General features: G+C 38.9%; 1 protein-coding gene across 2 annotated transcripts; it reads right to left on the bottom strand.

Annotated features, from left to right (window-relative positions):
* Window positions 1–1,723: 1,723 nt before the first annotated feature.
* On the bottom strand, window positions 1,724–22,608 carry LOC110827721 (uncharacterized). 2 transcript variants are annotated; one of them, XM_087342558.1, is made up of 3 exons: window positions 22,527–22,608; window positions 4,961–5,105; window positions 1,724–3,428 (listed from the first exon to the last, which is right to left on the bottom strand). In XM_087342558.1, exons 2-3 carry the CDS (start codon window positions 5,057–5,059, stop codon window positions 3,081–3,083), a joined length of 447 nt encoding a protein of 148 aa, XP_087198684.1. In that variant the 5' UTR covers window positions 5,060–5,105; window positions 22,527–22,608; the 3' UTR covers window positions 1,724–3,080. The 2 variants fall into 2 exon arrangements, with proteins under 2 accessions (XP_087198684.1, XP_021915336.1); XM_022059644.2 differs by lacking the exon at window positions 22,527–22,608 and adding an exon at window positions 5,405–5,596.
* Window positions 22,609–23,850: the final 1,242 nt, after the last annotated feature.

Below are 23,850 nucleotides of genomic sequence, written 5' to 3'. Positions count from 1 at the left end.
AAACTTCTTTATATTGTGATTCAGACTTTTTTATAATGGGGGAGATTATTGAATAGCTAAATTCCAGTATGATAAACTCCTTTTTGATATTTATTGAGGTTAATGTTTGGCATGTGAAGCTTATATTTGTGTTTTGTACTTATATTGTGAATATTTGAGTTTATTTGAACATTTTATATGTTGTCCACTGTAAGTGATAATAATGAGAGCAAGAATTCACTGACTTATGGAAGAATATTAAAGTTCTTAAATAATTCCCTATATCTTATGTTCTGATGGTATACCACAACCTTTTTATTTTTATTGTATTTTAAATTTAAATCTGGCTAATTTTGACATCTTTCTAGGTATTTAGTGATAGATTGGGTCATAACCTAAAATAGGCCTAGATCTTCCAATGACTATGGGTATCTTACCACTGTCCACTTTGTACCTATTATTGTTGGCAATAAGTTGCACAAGCTTCTCCTTGCCCCTTGAATTCAGGTGCAATCCATATCTGGTGTGTTCTTAGCCAAAGATGATAAATCAGTTGATGTAATGTGTGATCTGTCTGCACTCCAAAGTGCACTCTGTTGTCTAGTATTCACACTCTTGAGCCACTTACTCATGAAGATATGTAAACTAATTACGTTAGTAAGTTTACCTGAAGTACAGAATGTCTTAATTCTCAGACTGATATTTCCAATATAGTGTCTGCAGCAGTAGATGGTGCACTGGAAGAGATGCATATTTATTCAATATCAGGCTATGTTTGCCAATCACATGAATTTGTATCATCTCTAGGTAGAAACAGAGGAGCATATGTAATTTGAAATTATATCTCAGCTGTAAATTATTTAGACTTATTTGTGATAAATAACTGATTATTTCTCAGTATGATTGCAAATTATGAGCCATTTGCCACTATGAAAAGATAGCATTATGTCAGACTAGTTATTCTTCAGCAGTCTAACCTGTTAGAGTTGCTTGTATCAAGAGGGAAAAAATGAAGAATAAAACCTCAAATTTACAAGTGTTAAACCTCTTAAGTTCTAAAAAGTACTTATATTTAATGCCTGTTGCTTAAAAGGCAGTGAAATTGGACATTCCTTTCTTCCAAAAGTACATCGGTATAAATTAAAATTATGCAGCAAATAGACCTTATGTTAAGATGACTACCCAAAGTTTCCTTATATTTTGTTACTATTTCATTGTTCTCTTTCATTTCTTCCATATGCTACCATACTTATATGCCTGCTGGTGACAATTTTTGCAGCTATTGTATACACTGTCCCTTCTGATTTTCTGCCAGTCTGTCAATGCCCAGGACAGATATTTCATTTTCTATTCCATTCACATACGTTCTGGTTTATAAATATAACAACTGGTAGGCTCTGAAGAAGCATCTTTCCTAAATATTATATTTAAATGTGCCTATCATTATCATATCTTCCCTTAGGACTCTTTTTTAAGTATGAATGATTAGAAACCACCACATAACAGAGATGAAAACATGTTAGAAGCATCGCCAATAGGAAATTATTTTATTAACGCTGAAAATTCAATGCAAGTTCAGTGTCTGTCTGGCTCCAAATAATTATTATAATTTATGCAGCTCACATATCACCACTATGAAACATGATATGCCAACAGGAAGCAGTATAAGAACAGACAGAATGAGAGATTCAGATATTATTCAAAGTCAGTTTATAGTAATGTAATTTGGATGAATACATTTCAGTTATCTTCAGTTGTATATTTTTATTGACTAATTTGTGTCATTAATACAATTTTTAATCTTATTCTTGCTACACATGTAACATTAAAATAAATAACAAACATGCTTTCTAGAATATAATAAATATCACCCCATGTATTAATCATCTCATGAAATGCCATGTAATTTAAAAAATGTACAGCAAAGTATTTAATTAAAGCAATCAGTTCAATTGGTAATAAGATCCTTTGTGCATGGGCATTAAAATATTTCAGCTTGGCATGATATAACAATAATGGAAAAGTGCATTCTGGAGCGCGCACACACACACACACACACAGAAAAGAGACTGGAACTGTTTGTGATTAAATTTACAAACTTGCTAAATTATAGTTTTTCTATTCAATTCATGTTTAGATTATTAATTTTAGATAAAATAACAATGAAACAAAGATTTTATTATCTTAATTAAACAAATAACTTTCAATTGAAGCTTTATAAATTCTGTTTTGTGAAGATCATATTGAGGTAATACAAATAGCAGAATGCAATTTAATTAATGGGCTAGTATACTAGCTTCATGTGCATATAGTCATAAGATCAATTCCCAATCAAGTCAGAATATTTTATTGCATGCAGTTCTAAATGAGTTACAGAATGTTCTTCTTATTACTATTATTTGTTTCCTTCTTGAGAACTTATTTTAGTGCAGACTTTGCCTATGTTACAAGTGTTGGATATAATGTCAAAGATTCATAGAGTTACCATGATGTTAATATATCTCATACAGAATTTGTGGGTATGTTTATGGTCTACTGTATTATTTCTGTCCAAATTTCACAGAGCCACAAAGTTCATTAGTCACTTTTTTATCAAACCAAACGCAATATTCAGATTTCATGTTTTTACCATATTATAAATCAGTTGCATATATTTTAAGATGTTACAATCCATAATTTCAGGACCCATATATTAGGTGGGATTAGTGTTACTCACACCTCACAAGTTCAAGTGTCTGCCCTGTCATTGCTGACTTTTGGAAAATAGAAAGTAAGAGGTGGATATGGCCAATGTTGACACAACGTTCACATAAAATTTAATCATAATCCATCCAGTGGTTCATGAGTTTAAGTATATGGACAAACAGATGAATAGACATCATCAACCATATGTGTATTCATGTTATTCACATCTTGCAAAGAATGCATAATAACCAAGTTTTCTACTGTTGTACAAGCAAATCTTTATTTAGCAACAAATATGAATAAATCCATTAATTTCCCTTAAAATTACTACATAGCACACATCTGCTGATTTATGCAATGATATCTAAAACCACTAATTAATAAGAGAGCCACTTGAACAAGTGGAACAAACATGATCAATAGAGAGTGTCACCATTACGATGTAACCGCTCCATGTACAAAGCAAACAATAACTTGTTACTTTCATAGTAATATGGGTTGTCTGATGCACTGAGGGCTGGATTATATTGAGATAAGATATGGTTTGTCACCCAACCACTGGGGTGCAAACCTGGGCTGCTGCCACTAGCTTCTGCAGACTGCTGAGGTCGGTGAGAAATTTCACTGTTATCACTGCAAGTAGACTGTACTGCAACATGACAGCCATTTCCATTCCTGTAACTCTGATGGCAGAGTAATTCTAGGCATTCTCCTGCTGCATCCATGCATCCCCAGTTATCAGAGCTTGGTTCAAAAATGTCATCCTGAAAACAAAACTAAGAATTACTATGCCAAAGTTTTGTATTTTTCAAATATCTGTTACCATACATCATTGTATGACCCCAACTGTGTAAGTGGTGCTAATATAGAGCCCACCTCACAAGTTCATTCATCTGTCATATTGGTATTACTGATTGTGGGAAATGACTGTACACCCCAGCAGTAAAATGTACACACCAAAATTTATTCAGAACCATCCAGCAGTTCTTAAGTTGAAATATACAGACATGGATGGACAGACAGACATGGTCAACCCTATGTGTGTTCATTTTTTACACACTGTGCAAAGAATGCATAATAATGAAAAATGAATGTTACATCATCTGTATAGTGACTGGCTATGGACTGGACAACCAAGGTTTGATTTGCAACGGGGGCAGAGGATTTTTCCTCTAGCCTCCGCATCCAGACTGGCTCTGGGGCCTACCTAGCCTCTTATCCAACAGGTACCGAGTACCAGGGTCTTTTCCTGGGGGTAAAGCATGGCTGGGGCATGACACTAACCACTCACCCCTATTTATTGGCAAGGTTAAGAAAGAGTAGGAGCTATACCTCCTCTTCCCCCAAGTACCTACATGATGTATAGTGGGACAGCTTTACTTTTTTATATTACAGCATACGTTAACACTACAGAACAGAAACTAAGGAAAAGCATTATGATTTTTTTAATCAGCAAGTGCAGTGTGAAAGGAAAATATTAATATATTGTAACAACAACAAAAAACAGAAGAAATTTAAGTTTTACTCTGACACTTCACAGCAGTATTGACACTGAGAAAGCTAGCATAAACATAATTATGATAACACAAAATTTGGAAATAATACTTCTATGGAACAGTGAAATCAAAGACTGTACTGGGTCAATTTCAAGCACTCATGTAGGTCTACATCCAAAATATCAAGCAGAACATACAAAAACAAAAATTAACTAGAGATATGCATTGATCAATGTTTCCTAATTATGGATAATATATACATATGTAACAATGAATAGGGTACAATATGCAGTGTGTGGGGTCAGTGATTGAATCATCCTTTATATTTTAGGATATATCTTCTGCACTATTCACTGTAAAGTTTATATAAGCAGTCCTCTTTAGGATGTGTAAACCCTTAGGTTGGTACATTTTGTGATGTAAGCAATGTACCAACAACTGTGTTACTATGTGTGTCAGATCATAGTTTGCTTTTGTTCATCACTATTCACCATTCCATCACTTGCGTAAAACTGAAGACGCGTCCGCCTTGTTCTACCTTCATATCATAAACTACTGTACATCTGTAGATGACAGCACAACTTCCTTTGGTGGGGAAGTAAAGCCGGCGGTCCCATGTTGTAGATTTACAGCAAGTAAAAGAACCTTATGAGCATGATACGAGATGTTTCATCAGCAAAAATTTAGCGACCATTTCTCACCCAAGTCTCCTGTTTCACTGCTAGATACTTCTGGCAGTCGAATCAGGATTGAGTACAAAGTTAGTGGTAATACACCTGCCACTTCTATAGCATATATACCTGTTTTGTGACTGAATGTTTAAGATGTTGATAACCAAGACTGCTGCAGCAATTTCCATTATTGATATGTAAATTATTGATTCTCTTAGAAAGTGGCATGAAATCGCAGCATTCTTCTTCGCAGTTACTGCTGCGAACTCGTTTCCTGAAATACATAAGAAGTAATACTTCGTAAAAGTTTGAAAATTAAATCTACTCTACTCTAGGTAATTGAAAGGTTTACAGTTGGGTAAACTAAATTGATCGACTTCATTCATGTGCAACCCGACGTTTCATATTTCAGAATATTTATTCTGAAACAGTTAATTTCGTATGAACTAAGTTCACAAATTAGCAGCCGCTGTGAATAAATAATAATATTATAGGTGTTTTAAATGTCCATGATCATGCCTATTTTCGTACAGTCATATAGTGGCACCATACAGATTGGTTATATGACCTTACCTGCTCCCTAATAATGCTTGAGTCATATTACCGTATTTCAAAATAAACTATGTGTGCAAAAACCACCTTATAATCATTTTTCACTTCAAATTTATTTTTGTGCACGTTTTTCGTAAGTCGGAGCGATACCGGCACTTGTTTTAGACCTGTCTTAACAGCTACCGCTTCTCGTGTACATATTCTGTACTAAAAGTATTCATTCCGTAGTTACGACTCAGTCAGCACAAAACAAAAGCGTTTATGCCAAGTTGCAAAATTTTTATTGCTTGTTTTGAATGACATAACAATAATCACAAGTAGCCATCATTAGATTTTGTACTGTTTGAAATTCGGTCTTTAAGGGGCCACGTTACCGAACAGAGATTAATACAACTCAACACTCATGACCCCAACAACTACATGTACAATAATAACAGTCCTTACAAAAGCCAAATATGAGATATGAATGAGGTTCTCGCAGGAAAATAACGATGATAACCTTCTGGGTTGCAGTGCCATGGAGGTGGATATCGACTTTTCAGAGTAAGATACTGTCTGAACCCTGAAGGTTGGGGGGGGGGGGGGGTGTCATGTTTGCCCGAATGATCCGTACCTCTGGGCAGCGGCCCATCATATTGATAAATATGAACCTGTCGACAGACGGGCCAGTTGAGCCTGGGAATTTCCAGTTATTGGTATACAGTGGAACCTCGATGCAACACGAGTTTCGGGGGACAGCCTCAGTACCCGCGTTATATCAGAAGTATGTAGAACATATGTAATCGTATTGGGGGGAGATAATCACAGACTCGGTATAACGAGGCGCAGTTTTTCGAGGTTCCACTGTATTTGTTAATTTTACGAGATATACCCTCCTTCTCCTTCTTTTCCGTTTGCACGTGTGACAGTTGTTGCCACCACGAACCAACGTTGGTTATCCCGCTTCGCATTCGTGAGGTATGGAGTTTAAATCCTGTCCCGATCACAGGCTATCATGACTCAAGATTTTTCTGTAGTGCTGGTTCCTACGCGCAGCTCTTTTTTCCCGGCAAGCTATGGAAGTTCCAGGGAGCTCGCGGTTTCCCCAACGGAAACAGGAATAAATAACTGACGTTTTTATATATTTTTGGCGATCATAGCAGTGTAGCCTGTATTTTCAACACGTGTTTCTTTCTGCAACTGCAAGTGATTCAGAGTCGCTAAAACACACTTTCATATTAATGTAGGTCTGTTGCTCAAACTCTGCAGCTTACTGGCTAGGTAACTGTGAATGGTGAATTGGAAAGGAGGCGGAAAAAGACGGTCGTGGCCAGTTGTAGCGAAATTACCGTTGATTTTTCAGTGTTGACGCCATTTTTTTTTACTCTTTGTCTAGCATATTCTCGCGTTTCCGTGAAGTTAAAAATCGGAATGGTGAACTCGGGGGGGGGGCTCTCGCGAGCAATTGCGGTGCTACATACTCCGCGCTGCGCTCTTCTAGATGGCATGTCATAATTAGGAGTGCTGATGGTGGAATGAAGAAAGAGGGGTTATGTAGCAATCGACTCTATGTAGTATGAGCTACTGCCAGCATCGTTAAATAAACCATAAATGAATAAATAAATAAATAGAGGAAATCTCTTCAAATCTTATATGGACAAATAATCTGAACCTAGTGTGACGGATCTTTGTCTCACGTTTTTTGGCAAGAATAATGGAACGTATTGTCACTGTTTTGTGACTGTGACAAATCAACTTATTGATTCCCGTGCCATTTCGTGCTTTCGTCTGCCTCGTCTTCAGCTGTTATGAGTTAGGCCATCTGGCCTGTTCTCATTCAGAAGTAACCTCTGAAAGAGTAAATCTCTTTGACATTTCGTAGGACGCCTTGGAACGGTTGATCACCCATTGAAAGGTCTGTACTTAACACAAGACAACTCAAAAAACAGGGAATATAATCTCAGTGCCTCGGGCGAGATTCGAACCTGTGACCTCACAGGCCTTCGATCGCATGGCCGCTATGATTAGCAGTTAATTTTCTATAGTGAATGAATTTTTTCTAACGTCAACCTGAACAGCACAATGTGTCAAGATCATAAATTCGAATCACACAGTGGCGTGTGACAACTTAGTGCCCCACATTAGAGAGGAACTGAAGAAATCCATGATAGGATGTTTGTCAGGATCGCCCCCTCCCTCGAAGGTTCGAAACAAATTCCCTCCAGATTAGAAGCCACTGCAGAGCGAGTTCTGCTTGTTAATCGAACAGGGAGGAGAATTCATGCGAAATTGAATCTCCGTCGTTTTCTAACGTTGAATACAATGATGCCGTCATGACGTAGGCTACTTCCGCGCTCTGTGTACGAGTATATATTGACCGAGGATCTCTCGTGTCTCACCGAGATTGAAGCATCGACTAGACATCTCATGTCTGGGGATTCCACCGTCGCCATCTCTGCTTCAAGAATGTTCTATAGCTAACTGGGGGCAGATGAAAAGCTCGGCTTTTTCTTGAGAACCTACGAAATTCTCCGCATTTTATGGAATTATTACACTTTTCACAAATATCACTGTTGGATCATATTCTGAGCCAAATGGATCCAGTCCTCATCCTCACACCCTGTTTCTTTAAGATCCGTTTTAACAGTAGCTTTCCATCTGTGCCTAAGCTAGCAAATGGTCTTTTCCTTTCAGGGTTTCCGACTATAATTTCATTTTCATTTCCCATCTCTCATATGATGATAAAATTAAAAGCATCAGAAAATAGGTTCTACAGAGACTTGTGGAATTCCGTTTCTTTGTGACATCCTCCAGATATTCATCATCTTGGGATATTTGCCAGTTGGTTGTCTGCTAAAGAGAGGGAATAAAGTATCGTTGCCAATTTGCCATTGACAGTTAACATTGTCTAATGTGAGATTTTATTTTTTTTCACGACGATGAAGATGCCGATGTTGATATTTTGGGTTTTAACGCCGTGTAGATGTCATTGTTTCGGAGAAACGTACTCTCTTTATCATCCTGAAGTCTGCACAGCTTTAGAACCAAGAAGACCACTATCAACTTTGTCGAACATTGTTGGAACTTACCACATCGCATTTTTAAGACGAAAGCCAAATTATGCGACTTTGTGCGATGATCCCAGCGCTTTTCCTGAGAATGTGCGTGAACTGAACGACAGAGAGACGAAGTTGGCTGCATGAGTCAGTGAAAAGTTTTGCCTTACGGCCATATTCGCACGACAAATGGCGTAACGTCACGTAACTCAGCTGCTAAGCCTGAGTTCGTGTCAGTTCTTGATGTTTATGTTGGTTAGTTCTTGATCCATTCAGTGACACTTCATCAGACAGTATATTTACTGGCTACAAGTCAAAGTTCCAGGGTTCTATTCCCGGCAGGGACTTTTCTCTTCGCTACCAGCTGCAAGGCCCACATAGCATCCTATCCATTGGGTATCAGTGGCTCTTTTCGGGGGATAAGACGACCAGAGCGTGAAACTGAAAATTTACTTCCATCTTGTGCGGAGATTAAGATTATGACACGAGCTTCGGCTTCAAGGCGTTAACCAGGCCTCGAAATTGTTTCATTGACCAGATGCACGTGATCTACCGCACACCGACCATATGTGAGTCCCCCGCTGACAGTGTGTATTGCGGTCTTCTGGGTTGTTCCCAACGCTTCGGTGGAACGTATCGCCTCCACCTTCGGGATGGAATTCTCCAAAACAGTTACACGGCGCTCCACTGAAGATTGTTTAGTTGTCAGTGTCTCGTTATTGGTCATCCCTGAAAAGAAGGCTACTTGGTGGTTCTAAATTTGGACTGGAATGAAAAGTTCTACTTTTTGCGATGTTCGTTCGTCTCTTGAGCGAGTTGGCCGGGAAGTGAAGGGGCTGTGCTGAAGACGATGAAAACTTTCGCTCGTACTTGGGAAGTTCTAATTGGGGCTTCCTTATAAGGTAATTAGAACGATGCCCTCACTAGTGCCGCTTTGCTGCTTAATCCTATATGCATGCTGCAGTCTAATGTACGTTAATTACTCCCATTGTGAGGAACATCTCAGTACGCTTCCGTAGTGTTCAAGAATTTAACGTCCCCGAACATCAAACGCCGTTACCAGAAGTTACACTGGGTTACCGGCTAAATTTTAAGGAAGTTTTTCGTGTTATTTCACAGTTTCTGTAGGTGAATTCAAGGAGAGTTCGTTCTACTGTGAAGTGCACCTTGTCCACTCATAATTCCTTTTCATATTCATAGTTTATTCGACACCTCGTGACCGCTCTTGTTGAAGTAGCAACGTAAAATTGTATAATTTCAAGACTGGTTATATCGACCGTAAAATGTTCAGAAATTGCTGTCGCCGGTCGGATCGAACCTTCATATCCGACATGTTCCCTCTTTAATATTGCTACATGCAACTGCCTCCAGGTAGAGGAGACGCTCTTAATAACAGAAAAATTCAATCAAAATCTGAATTCAACGACATTACCTTAATATGTTGGTTATTTGGAGACCGGCAATAAAATAACCTAACCTCATTCACTCGGTCCTTGGGATTGTTATTATGTGCCATTCGTAATTAATTAATCTCGTATTTACAGCCATATTTGTTATAATGTGAATCATTCATTATATGAGATCAGATCAGTCTTCTAAGTTTCTGAAGGCAATTGCTTTCTCTCTCTTTAAGTTTTAACCTTTCATCAGCTTCCGTTAAATTGGCTGGCACGCCTTACTTCTGTGCTGTTGTAAACATCGAGATGTGGTTAAATTTTCGGGTTCCGTATAACTCCTGACACTTCTTGACTGCATGACTATGGACTTATCAACAAGGACTCTGCTCCGTGTAATTAGTTGGTTAATAGATACTGTATTTTAAGTTCCATAACTTCAGAACTTTTATAAACGCGCTTGAGAACTCCACTTTGTGGGGACACGTAGTATGGAACAAGTATTCATTGACATACATCAGCCTTATGCACTTACTCATATCTGAACGAGATGTCCTTATATGGTAAAGTGCTGAAGCCAGGTGATGGAGAGACAACACTGCGGTCAGCGGCCTTGTTTCAGAGAATGGTTATATAAAACACAGGGGTCACTTCACAGTGCAGTAGGCCTGCACGAGGTCACTACACGCTACCCTTCATTCAGGTGACATAACATACAACACGGTCAACATCATACCCGTTGTGTGCAGGTCAGAATTTTGTTCTAAATGTTCGGAAAAACGTCAAATCGAATTCAAGCAGATGTCATGTAATATTCGTTATTTAACACTGCGAGATTTGGTTTGCCTGTGTGTCTCTGTTAGGCGATATTAGCGTGGTATGAATGAATGCTATATTTCGCCTGAGAGATGAGGCATAAAAGATTTATTCGAATATCATTACCTCGACTGGGAGCCATGAGATGTTAACGAATAGTTCAATCAAATCAGCATGAACAAGAATGGTTGTGGTCATGCTTACCCGCAGGACTACTGGAAGACACTGGATGTAACTTACAGTTCTTGCTGTGGTAATTATTCTGTGTCATCGTCGGGTAATCTTTCTGCACGTTGTTAGTTTGAATGTTGGCTTCCCCAACCGGAAAAATGTTACCAGGTATACAGAGACACTTGCATATTTGAATTGGATCGGTGGAGGGCAGTTTCACGACCAGTCTCGTCTTCCCGGGGGAAAGAGCTCGCTGTCCTATTGGACAAGAGGCTAGGTGCATCCCAGATTCATGCTGACGAGGTGGATAAATACTCTGTCCGTACCTGGAATCAAACCACGGCTATGCAGCCACAATCCATATTTTGGGGAATTATTTTGATGAGGAGGATGGTATGTAGTAACGAGAAACGCTCAAAAATATCGATGTCTTACTTGGTATTCGAATCCGCGTCCCCAGAGTTCGGTTATCTTGCTCGTCGTAAACGGCGCTAAGTGCAACATATTTCTTCTTTAGTGCTGTGATCGAAGTTAACCCAACCAACTGGGAATTAGGCCGAACGAATGTGTGAGTCATGATCTCGGCTAGATTTGCGGTCATGGCGAACTCTGTCGTCGATTGGCCTTGTTGATTCTGATATGAGCGGAGATATTTCATGGTAAGGCCAAATGCGTGCCCCAACGGATTGACGGACGAATAAGTTACACAGACCAGATGGATTCAAACCCGTCTCTCCGCTCTGTGTACTCAAAATAAGAGCCCTGAAATTTGAGCTTGGTGTGGTCACAGGGCACACTTAAAATATGTAAAAGGCAAAGACAATGAATTTTGCATTTTGGTTATCAACCACCTCGGCACGAAATGATGTTGTGGTCAGATTCATGATCCGCCCGTTTTAACTTCGCTGAAGTAACTTCGGTATTCGTTGATCAGGATGCTGGGTGGACCCAATAGTCGATTTCATAAAGGATACAGGAGTCGATGTTCTCTTTACCCGCCATTCTATGTGTTGCTGTCGTATTTGCCAGCAGTATATGTCGACAGCGTTGCAGAGGCTCGGTTGAATATCCCAGGCAGGACGTAGTAAACTTGAACTGATTGTCGTATACCCTGACCTCCTGGAGAAAGCGACTGGCTTGTAGAGGGAGAGATACTAGCGATTTACAAGCACAGATGATGCCCATATTAAGTAGTAAGGTTGCACTGTGCTTTTTACCAACACTAATTTGGTCTTGTCCTATAAGACTTATATATCACCGCCTCCGGGGCCATGTGTGAGGGAAGAGGGGAGCAAAACCCAACATGGCGATCAAGAAGAAACATCTCGCCAATAAAGGGTACCATTATGTTCCCTTCGTGTTCCATACAAGTGTCTTTTTTTAAAGGAATTGGATGCGCTAATTGTGTCATTAATTGACCCATATTTGTAGTCGTCTCCATTTTAATGTAGAGTAACTTACAAAATGTAACGCGTGACTTATCGGCGATTAGACCCTCAAAATTATAGCCAAATTGTAGGACAATTTTTTTTGAAATCTTGAAGGACCAGTCTTTAAGCGAAATCCCTTTTAAAACCGGTAATCGAACAAAGGTCGTACAACCCAGGAGAAGAGACCACTTTGAAGACACAGACGTGAATGGACGGTTGATACTAAAACCTTGGAGATGAATGTGTTTAGCAGGTGGGAAATGGATTGGCTCAGGGAAGAGTCCAGTAAACGACTTTTGTTAATAAGGTAATGAACTCCAAAGTTGTATAAAATTATTAATTTCTTGGTGTGTTGACTGGATTTTTCGAGGAAGACTGTGCTATACCATGAAGTTAGCGTACTGGTTACTAATAATTTAGTATGGTCCTAATACGTAAGCTTCTAAATGAGTGCCATTTTCGTTTCAAAGACTCTGATGACGTGTATATTAATATTCTTAATTCATTGTGTGAGTCAGGATAGAGATCCTTGAGGACCAATTAGCGATTATCCTTAGGTTCTAATTGTCTTCCATAAATACTAAATGTTTCCTGTGTCTGAGAATGGGCTTCTGAACAGTCATCGAGTCCTTTTAGGAAATACTAAGTTCCGGTAAACAATTGAAGACAAATATGGTCATAACTTGGTCTCTGTCAGATTCACATTCCTGTCTTCAAAACGTTTATGGCTGTGTTTATCATGCCATCGCGTACGATGACAGTATCTACTGGTAAATTGTTACTGGTATTTCTATAATCTGCCAGTAATTAAATACAGTTATGATAATGCACGATTGTAGTTATAGACGAACATTTTCGAATTTAGTAATATGTCACGTGCATTAAAATGAAAGGAATTACGTATCTATTACGAAACACACGCACATGCAGGCCACTTCATGCAGAACACGTGCATACAGTAGAAAAGTGGTCGTCTTTATGTACGAAGTTTTACGAAAGAAGACGTTCTTTCAGTCATGTTATGGCGTTTGTTTGCTCACGACGACCATATGAGAGCAACTATGCACCTTCTTTACAGAGCCTGAGGACTAGAGGACAACTAAGTTTGCAACAAAGGCAGAAAAATTAACAACTTTTAAACATATTATTATCGTTTACTGAATTCGGTAATTGCGTTCTCTTTCAACAGAGCAGCATCTGCAAACCAAATATGGCATAGAGATATTATCACGTGTTATCACAGCCATCAATTTTAAGCTCGATAACTGATTAGGTCTAAACGTTTCTTATTGTAATGGCATTACCTGCTTATCTTAAATAGATTACAGTTCTCATTCTGGGAAGGTTTGGAAATATTACGACGATAAAGTCCAGCAAAAACGCATTACTTAAGATGAAATTTCGTAAATCAATATGAAATTATGAACAACTTACAGAGTGAAACATCACGGTTATAGCATATGGTTATTTAGATATTTTTGCGGTAATAACGTTAAATCCGCCACTAACAGACATTCGTTGTCCTTTTAATTTCATCCTACTCAAAGATTACGTGACTTATGTGACATTTTTTTCATTTTTATTCTCGGTTAATCGGTTCATTTTGATAAAAGGCAAGTAGATAGTTTTCTGACTGAACATAAATATATCGAACTTAACTTTTGAACATGTAGATATGAAATCATTAAGTGTGCTGATAATGCATTATAATCGCTTTCATAAATTGAATTGAATTATGAAACGACCAACACAAAAGTTTGGCGAACTTTACGGTGATTTTAGAAACTATGAAGAAAATATATTGTCTCATCGCACAATACATCATTGCATCAACCAGTAATCAGCAAATTTATCTTAGCGATCACGTATTAAGAAGATAATGCCTCGAGTCCGTAACTAGGAGATTTCAATCCTGGGATTAACGGATGCTTATTAAGCAAATCCAAGCAACATATTCTTGAAAAGCTACTAGCTGCTCAGCTGGTCAAGAAACCCATTGCCTTTTGTAGAATCTGAAGATGCATAACCGTGTTCACAAGAGCCCGAGTCAGATGAATCCGATACACACCCTCATTACTATTCCATAAAATACATTTTAATATTATTCTCCTATATGCGCCCAGATCTTCCGAGTGGTTTTCTACTTTTAGGCTTTCGAACAAAAATGTTATTCTTACTCGCCCGCCTCATCCTCTTTGATTTGACAATCATATTTGATCAAACGTACCCTTTGTCCAGTTTTACCTCCTGCGCTCTCACTGAATCTCACATATGTTTTGATGGTTCCCTTGATATTGTCTGCAAAATCCCTGACGTCCAGGGACTCTTGACATTCCAAGTCTCGTGTCCACTCTCACTACTTAGGTCGTTCCAAAGAATTCATCAAAGTCCCAGGAGCTACGAACCATTTCATTAGCATACTTCTTCTTTAGGGTGGTTTTTCTTTGTTGCTTGTAAAAGAGATTCAGATTTCTATTCTTAACGTTGGTTGTTCTAGATTAATACTTTTTAGGTACGTACTGAATATATTATTTAAAATAACCAATGACATCCGCCCTCTTAGACGTAACAACAGGTTCGTAAGACTGATGTAACCCTGTCACCAGTGCATCCTTAATGTCACATCATCAGCCGTCTTCACCAAGACAGGCATCCGTTAAGGACTTTTAGACCGCTGGATGCAAGAAACGCGGAGAACTCGAGGTGGGAACAGAAACAGGGACACTCCACTGGCACGTGAGGCTGATAGAAATGCGTCCGCACCTCTTTTGTGACACCGTTAATAAGAAAATCACACATTTACTGTCTTCAGATGAAACTGGAGGCATCTGTACAGTCTCTGACAGAACCAGTCGCCGTGGTTGATGGCATTAACGAGGCGGAATATAACAATACAATGTTACGTCTCAAAGATCAATCTCTGATAAAGAACTTTTATTGATTTAGCTTTTATGGTGGAAACGCTTATGTGCCCTAAAAATTAAGGATTTGTGTTGATATTGAAATTATATAACAAGTCATTTATAGTTTTTGTCAGTCTAACTATAAGCATTGATCAGTTTGAGGAATGTAATCGGTCAGTGGTTTTTCCCATAACGTTTTGCTCTATCAAATACTGTGCTGCCCTCCCACTCAAAGTTTAGTCCTAATGTTTCATTTATTATTCTTGGGTTGTCCTTCAGAACCATCTGTATGCGTCTTGGGTTTAGGAAGAGGAAGGCCGACTGTGTTGTCCAAAATACAAAACAATTTGTGTCCATGACGCACTACGGTATGGCATTATAATTGTGGGAGTATATCCAGTCAGAATGGAAGAATCTAAAAATACCAAATTTGACGTGCAACGTGTGAAGAGAGAATTGAGTTGGTATGGACCGCCATGAAGAATGTAACGAAAGTGTCAAGGTTTGTGACAAAGGCAGTTGTGCTCAATGTCCTCCGTTGTCTGATATTTATATAATGTGCACGATGTTCCTGGAGTGGGTTCTACTCCAGCCTTCAGACTGTTGGTTATAGCTTTATTGTTACTTATTTCTCGATGGTGCAGTGGTTAAGACCTTATCTACGACATGACGTTTTATTATTTCCAAGACAGTACCTTTCAGCGAGGGGGAAGGCCAGACGGAAACTTTTCATGAATAAGTTACTGGATGATAAACTAAGAAAGAAAGTTTAATTTCGGCATTTGGACGACTATTTAATCGTAATCTTGTCTTTTAGTTATAAGAATATGCTACTCACTTAGCTAAAATAATGTTTTCCAAGTTTTGAAAATCCGCGCAGTAACTGGCAGAGACAGGCTCTCGACTTCTCTCCTTCAAGCCTTACGATTATTGAGATATCATCTGGTTATCATCTAAACTTTCGATTAGAGATTAAAATGAGATTTGTTGTATAATCAAGATCTAACGAGTTCGTGTAAGAAAAAGAATGACTGCGATAACATATCTGCACTTCGGTAGAACTTTCAAGAAGAAATAATTTCAGAGAATTGTGTTATCTGCATTTGAGAACTTTGAAGATGAACACTAAAAAAATTTAAATTAATTTGTTCTAATTCGTCCAAACTCTGAGCCTTTTAATTAAAATAGTTTATAAAATGATCCCAGAACGAGACCAATTCGAACCACTAGAGTAAATTAAATTTTAAATAAAATTTAAATAAAAGGACAACGTGGATATTTCAGAAGTATGATCGGTAGTGACTACGCTATTTCTGTTAGTATGAGGATAATGTCAGCTGACTGTTGAAAGATACGGATAATGCCTTAACAGCATGGCAATTATCTTTTAAGCAGTCTAAACCGTCTTTTGTGAAACACTTTAAGCTTCCGCATTGACTTAAGTGATAAAGCGACCGGCACGTAAATTCATAGCAGAAATCTAACGTTTCGGAAACCTCTGCATCTGCCTCTGTCATCAAAGCATGATGGAATGATTTATTAACCATCAGCTGCACGCTTGCCACTCTCAAAGTCGATTCTTTGCGAGAAGCTAAACGATATCGTATTTTTAAATAAACATGTTGGGTAGTGAAATATTTTCGATATAATTTTCATAGTCTGCTAATGAAAATGCATTGAAATCACTCAACTTTAGACTGAAGAGATAATCAATGTTGTACTTTATTTGCTTCCAAAATATGCCTTTCATGTTGAGTTGCCTCAGATTGGAAATGTCGTGCGATGTTTATTCCTAAAGTATGCCCAGTTCCTAGAGATAGGCATATTCTTGGTTGTACTAAGTATTCTTCTAATGGTATTCATTTCATAGAAGAAGTATTTAATTTATTTTTTACAATTCGCGAAACAAAAGTTATATAATGTTGATATTGCACGCCGAGTATGAATGTGACTGTCTTCTGAAGGCAGCAAGCACCTCTGAAACGTCGGACTACCGGCAAACAACCTTCTTCATTTTCCGGCGACATTTTAACAACGAAAGAGGGCAACACTAAACTGGGTTCCACTAATCGTTTGTTTGTGAACGAGACTGTACGTATGTGCTCATGTTAGCACAGTGCGTTGCCCCCTGTTACAGCAGTTTACTGACTGATGTCAAGAGTAAAGCACAAGACAGTAATTAAAAGATGCCTCCGGCATGGCAGGCAGTTGCTCCGAGTAATAGCTACGCCGGCTACTACCGCTACTCGGCGCGGTCTATTTATACACAGCAGCCACTGCACTCTCTAGTTCCTGGTTCGATTCTCTTACTTCGTGTGATTTTGCAGTTTGCACCAAGACTAGATGCTGAATTCGTCTGTACGCCACACAAGCTTCATGGAGCAGTGTGTTTCTCGAGAATATGACAGTCGCTAAGCTGTTCAAAAGTTTCCCGCCCCCCGGAACCTGGAGATTCATTGCTGCATCTATAAGAAACGGCCACTGAACCGTGTTCTGATCAACCTGAATTCATTCCACACCCTCTCATCCTGTTTGTGTAGCATACATTTTAATCCTAAGGGCTGCCGTCGAGACAGGGCGCCACCCTCGTACTTTTTTTAATGTGCCCGTAAGCCATTCTGGCACTCCCATAGAATACGTTTGTGTCAAACGGGTAGCATGGTTTTACGCTAAGAAAGGTGGGATGTGTTCTTGTAGGCGGTTACCAACTTTTCGAAGGGGCGTACTGAATTAGGATTTTGTAACTGAGTTAAGATTCAACAAAGACAGAAATATCACAGCTGAGCGAGCCAGTAAGGTTTTTAGTTTGTCCGCCGTCTGTTCTCGAAAACCTTGTCTAAGTTTAGACAAGTGGGCGAAGCACGACCCTGACCAACCCTACGTCGTTTTCCCACACAATTGAGAGGGGGGGGGGGGATCCTGACAGGAGCATTTTTGCTTTGTTTCGTTCCGACGTAGTTTCTATCTTCAGAGACTGCAGAGGATGAGCGTGGCAAGTAATCGTAGTTGAAGGTCTACTACTAGGCCCACGAAAGTACTGCTTCGAGTGGCGAAACTGGTACGTCTTGAGGCCCGCGGGAAGGATTGCGAAGCACCGCGTAAAATGAAGAGCAGTTTATGACCTCGGTTTCTCTATCAGTATTTACGCAGGAAATGTTTGCATGACATAAAATATAGATTTCGTCAAGGCCTGTAGCTTTTATTTGAAACTTTTAATGAAATAAACACAAAAATAATTTCTGACATGCTGATATTTCGGGTTCTTACGGCTGCGAATATGAAGATGGCCGTCTTCTGGTTGCTGCGCCATGTACCGACGTTTTATAGGCGCTTGCTACCTCCTTCATGAAGGAAGAAATCACCTCTGAAACGTCGGAAAACTTCTACTAGATTAAGTGGCGCGGCAACCCAGAAGACATCCATCTTCAACTTCTAACTGGCGAATTATATCTTATAAGCTTGCCCTGCGAGGTGTATTGCGTGCGTCTTGCATCCAGACATGCAGACAAGAGACTTGGAACGAGAGTACTCCGTAAAGGATGAAATTCCTTTCATCTTCTGCGAGCTATGACCGAATGCTCGCTCACATGCAAACCCTCCCGTGTGTGACCTTGAAACTCTATGTTCGTGCCTTACTGCGTCTGGGACTTAGTGGGTCAAGTCAGAGGCGCAGATCCTGAGCGTCCTGTGCTCCACTTGAATGGACATTTTCAGTTCATCCGTTTATGTAGGCCTACAATTTACACGAAATACATAATTAGGAGGTTCTGTCTGTCCGTCCGTATGTGTGATCTACGAAAATAAATAATGGATTTGGATGGAAATTGGTACTGGTCTGATTTATACCAAACGTTGTGTAAGGGAGCGATATAATCCGAGAAGTTGGCATGGACAGACTGAGGGAAGCAACAGATTGTCAGTCAGGAAATCCGGTATCCCGGTGGAAATAAGTACGTTGTGGAGAACTATTATAGTCTGGAATGCAGGCAGCAAACATGCGTGCTATGAGCACGATTTCGTATCCTTCTGCTTCTGTCTACTCCTCGTTTCGTCCACTTTTTCACCTCCATATCTCGGTGTGGTATGGAATTACGTAACTCGGATATCCACTCAACACGTAAACAAGGGAATTATCAGTCGAGCAATCTTGGTCAGGAACCACTTCCGACTTCCTCCAAGAAACGAGTAGGCCTCCTGCAGTTTTATGTTAAATATTAAGGTATTCCCTGGATCTAGATGTTGATTTCTTTGTCGATAATGGTGTTCTGGGTAGTGACCATGTGGACTTATAGGTAGATATAAACGTTTCGAAGGAACATCCTGCCTCCAAGGCGCATGTTCTTCTGAAACGTTTGCATCTACCTACAAGTCCACACGGCGTCAAGACCCAGAGGACCATTATCCACATCTTCACCTCATGCCTCTTGTATACTGCTTTGTTTCGTTACTCTTTTTTACTTGGTCAGATTCAAGAACTTCTGGAATGTGCCACTCGGCTACCCTGACTGAGGTTCTCCGTGCCTTTCCTCAGTTGTAAGGCCTAATTGAAAAGGGGCATGGAGGCCTTCAACCGATGTGATTTCCCCCAAGTTGCAGAGGACATCAGCCAAAGCGATTCCCGCTACTTCTGGGTTGAAATCAACCAAAATCCTTTTCACAAAGGACAAGTTGCCTGACGGGATAAACCTCCCACCAGTAGCAACAGCTCCTAGTTTGAATACGCAAGGCTTTCCACTACGACAAAATCCTCTCTCGCGTAAGCACACCCGTTTTGGTTTTAAGGCACTGTTTACCATTTCTAGCAGTGCGGGTTTTTTTAAATTTATTTTCCATTTTACGCAGGAATGGCGTAACCTAGCAAGGGACGATGGCTTGCGCTTGCCCAGGACTCCGCTCTTTGTTAGCTTTTTGGTTGATGGTTGGTGTCATTTCTGAAGTCGTCCTTGAGATTTCATTACTTTATTCAGCTTACTTGAACTACTTTGTAATTATATACACTGAATCGTAAAAGACTGTTGTTATCTGTTTAAAGCTTGTTTTGACGTTCTTTGCTTCAAGTATCTTGAAGGTCCATGACACGCAGCTTCCATCAACGCCTCTTTTTTTCTTATTCTCTTTCTTAGCAAACTAATTTCTCACACGAAGCGGCTCAGACCGGTTTGGTTTTCATGAGATATGTCAATATGCTGCACATCCACGTGATTTCAGACCTTCGTCGTTTGTGCGGGATAGTATGAAGAATGCTTTAGAAGGGATGTTTGACCTCGTTAGTATTAGTCCGACATTCGACCGAGACTTTCATAAATACGAATTACAGCGGTAATTCCTGGAAAGAGTTTAGTCAATTTGTGTTTAAATGTTGTATACTAAGGGTAATAGAAGAAAATTGACAGTGGAACCACGGTTCCGGAGAATCTGACGTAAATACGTCTTTGTATTTAAATTATATTTAGGCAATAAATACAATGAAAGGAAGTTTATATATTGGCTTTATACATGCTTTATAATTGAGATAAGTTTGATTAAGACTTTGCTTATTTAACTTGAATTAGTTACGCTTAAGATGGCTCTGTGGTAGCTGAATGTAATGTAATGTAATGTAATGTAAAGTAATGTAAGGTAACAATAATGCCGAGTAAACACGACGTTTCCTAGGTAACCAGGTTACACTTTTTCGTTTCCCTTTTTTGCCGAATGACCCTTCAATATAGACGTATTTACGTCAAAAATATTTATGTATTAGTTATGTTAACTCCTCGCCCAACCACCAATCTAGAAGACAACGTCTCATCAACTGTAAGCGACTGTTTATTCAATTCGCCTGCAGGCATCATCCATATCTAGAAGCATTCTCCGTTCGCAACTTGAAGACGTGCCGTGGAGACTTCCACTCTACGTAATCCTGACAGGTTTTTGTCGTAATCCTCAGTCCCCTTCAGGCAAATGCAGGAATAGTACCCTAAATTAGGCCACGATGGCTTTCTTCCATGTCCTTCCCAATTCGTCCTATCATCCGATTATACATAATCTGAACTACTGACACAGTCGTTAAATAAACCGGATTTATAAAGGCGTGTCATAAAATTTCGCGTATTTGTTCACCAGGCATTCGCATGAGTGTCATACCATAAATAGGTTTACTAAGCCAAATGCCTCTAGATAAGGGCAGTAATAAAGAATTAAAGGAAATTCCGAAACCACAATTGCCTTCAGAGTGAATAAATGTTAGCAGAAATTGATAGTCCTGTGGATTTGTAAACGCGTCTCAGACGTAACCCGGAGGTCGCATATAGGCGTGTTTTCTGTTCAGAAGTGTAAGTTTTTGAGCAAGTGGAGAGAAATATGGTCATTTGATCATTTACAACTAATTGCGTTGAGCAGAGTCCTGTTTGAGAAGCTAATGGTTGCTCATATGGTCAATATATAGGCTGCCCTTGTTTCCTTTTATGGAACCCGAATATTTATTACCGTGTTCACAGGAGACCGCCTCTAAACTTCGTTCTGAGCCAGATTAATCCAATAGATAGTTTTGCTTTTCCCAATACTGTTGAAAAATGTTCCGCCATGACTGTCTGTCTGTCTATCCGTCCTTATGCAATAACTCGAGAACCAATGAACGAATATTCGTGAAATTTTATATTGAGGAGTTTTACTAAAATTTGTTGTTCAAATTTCAGTTTTGGTTAAAACTGGACAAAAAATTGACAGTGGAACCACAGTTCCGGAGAATCTGACGTAAATACGCTAACGTAGCAGTAGCGTGAAGTGCGATGCGCCTTTATTTGTATAAATAAATGTTTATAGAACCTAAACCATTTGTGATATATAAAATCTGAAAACAGATATGGAAAGCTCCAGAGGTAATAAGTATTTCGTACGATATGTCCAGATCCATCTCTTACGGTTTTCGAGAGGCGGGCGCTTAACGCGCCAGATGCATTTAAAATTGTTCATTAAAATTACAATAAATATATAAACAATTATAATTACAATAAAATACATTACAGATTCTTAAAGGTCCTTATTCACTGATCATTTTACATATAGGTTACATTACCCATACTCTTACCATTCCTGAGGAATGAACATTTAAAGGTGACTCGGCGCTGAATCTTACACATCTTCGTAACTAACGCTGTTTTAGCCGAATGATCCTTCCTTATAGACGTATTTACGTCAAAAGAAGACAAGCCTAATTCTCTTACACGAGTTCACAAATGCAGATGAAAACATATAAATTTGATGAATAATAATAAATAGGAATCCCTTACCTTGACCTTCGCTCAATTGTAAGAGACCACGATGTCCACAGACAATGATGAATTAAATCAAAAATGTAGAGAGTTGAGGGCAGTATCACAGATTTCTTAATAATTCTTATATAAGATAAGTACCTGTGATATTGTAAAACGTTTTTAACAGCACAATATTATCTACTCTACGACGCACTTCTTCTACAAGCGATTCACAGCTCAGCTTTATCCACAATAACGAAATGTAACAAAACAACGCCGAGTAAACAAATGACATAACAACTAGTTTCTTAGGTAACGGAGTGTATTGCAATACGGTTCATTCGGGCTATTATACTGCATGCATAATAAATGAGAAAAGAGCCTTACGGCATGCTCAGCCAATATTGTTGCAGGCGTGTGTTAGAAATTCGAATCCTTTTTCTTACATTGTTATGCACGCTGTTTCGCCGAATGACCCTTCCGTATAGACGTATTTACATCAAAAATAACGGACACTCTGAGTTAAGACTTGCATTAATCTGAGCGTGTCTTGAGCGTTAAGTCGCTGAATATTTATCGGGGCGAAAAAGGTTTACGAATAGAAGTTATAGAGAAAAATGAAACACATTCTATGTTGATTACACTTTTCCGTAAGACTTAACTGTTTTCGACATAATTAACACACCTATTCGAAGACACTAGTACTTCTGGACATATCGGGACACTCACTCCTACATCTTTGGCCGATATGTACATCTAATAACATTTAAGAAAAACAACACCTTCGCCCAAAAATGGAAAAACAAACGTAATGAAACATCACCAAAAAACTACAGAAATCATAATTGAGTTTTAAGTTCTTAGATATATTTTACACCTGATGATGGTTTTATAAAAACTGAAACATGTTGTGTAAATGTTCCGAAATGTAAATCGATCAATCGATATGGAACATGAATGATATTTTATTATCTTAATTATAAGAAATTTTAAATATTGTGATCAGACGGATTAAAATAAATAATTGTTATAATATTCACAATATGACGCAATTACACTATCTTATAATTAAACAACTTGGATTTTTATGCTGTCATCTCGTAACTCGAGAACCGTTGGACTAATTTTAATAAAATGTAAAACTGGAATTTGTTATCAATTCGTCCCTCGTGTTTTACATTTCTTTTAACAAAACATCGAATGTTAACATTCGGGAATTCAAACTACATTCCTAATTCGTCGGTATATTAAACTGATATGAACAGGAAATATAGCTTGTTCTCTATGAGAATAAATTCTTCATGAAAACATCTGTATACACGGTCAGAGGGCTCGCAGTTTGTAAAGGAGTGCTTGGAGAATAAAAGAGTCCCGTTTAACACCTCTGTCGTTGAAAGATACAACTCTTGAAAGATGCTGCTACGGTTAACGGTAAAGTTTTATAGTATGAAGTGTATGGATTAGTGTATACATTCGGCGGTGT

The sequence above is a fragment of the Zootermopsis nevadensis genome, unplaced genomic scaffold (assembly GCF_977971745.1).
Source record: "Zootermopsis nevadensis isolate Lab colony 2312 unplaced genomic scaffold, Znev_1.0 Znev_ptg000003l, whole genome shotgun sequence".
NCBI classification, from domain to species: domain Eukaryota; kingdom Metazoa; phylum Arthropoda; class Insecta; order Blattodea; family Termopsidae; genus Zootermopsis; species Zootermopsis nevadensis.
This window is presented reverse-complemented; position numbering and strand designations above follow the sequence as displayed.

Bases quoted from the DNA above. Each gene is read 5' to 3' on its own strand.
- LOC110827721 (XM_022059644.2), bottom strand. From the start codon at position 5,430: ATGACTCAAGCATTATTAGGGAGCAG. The intron at 5,106-5,404 runs GTAAGGTCATAT...TATGTATTTCAG, and splicing joins CAAGCATTATTAGGGAGCAG to GAAACGAGTTCGCAGCAGTA. The intron at 3,429-4,960 runs GTATATATGCTA...TTTTGTTTTCAG, and splicing joins AACATTCAGTCACAAAACAG to GATGACATTTTTGAACCAAG.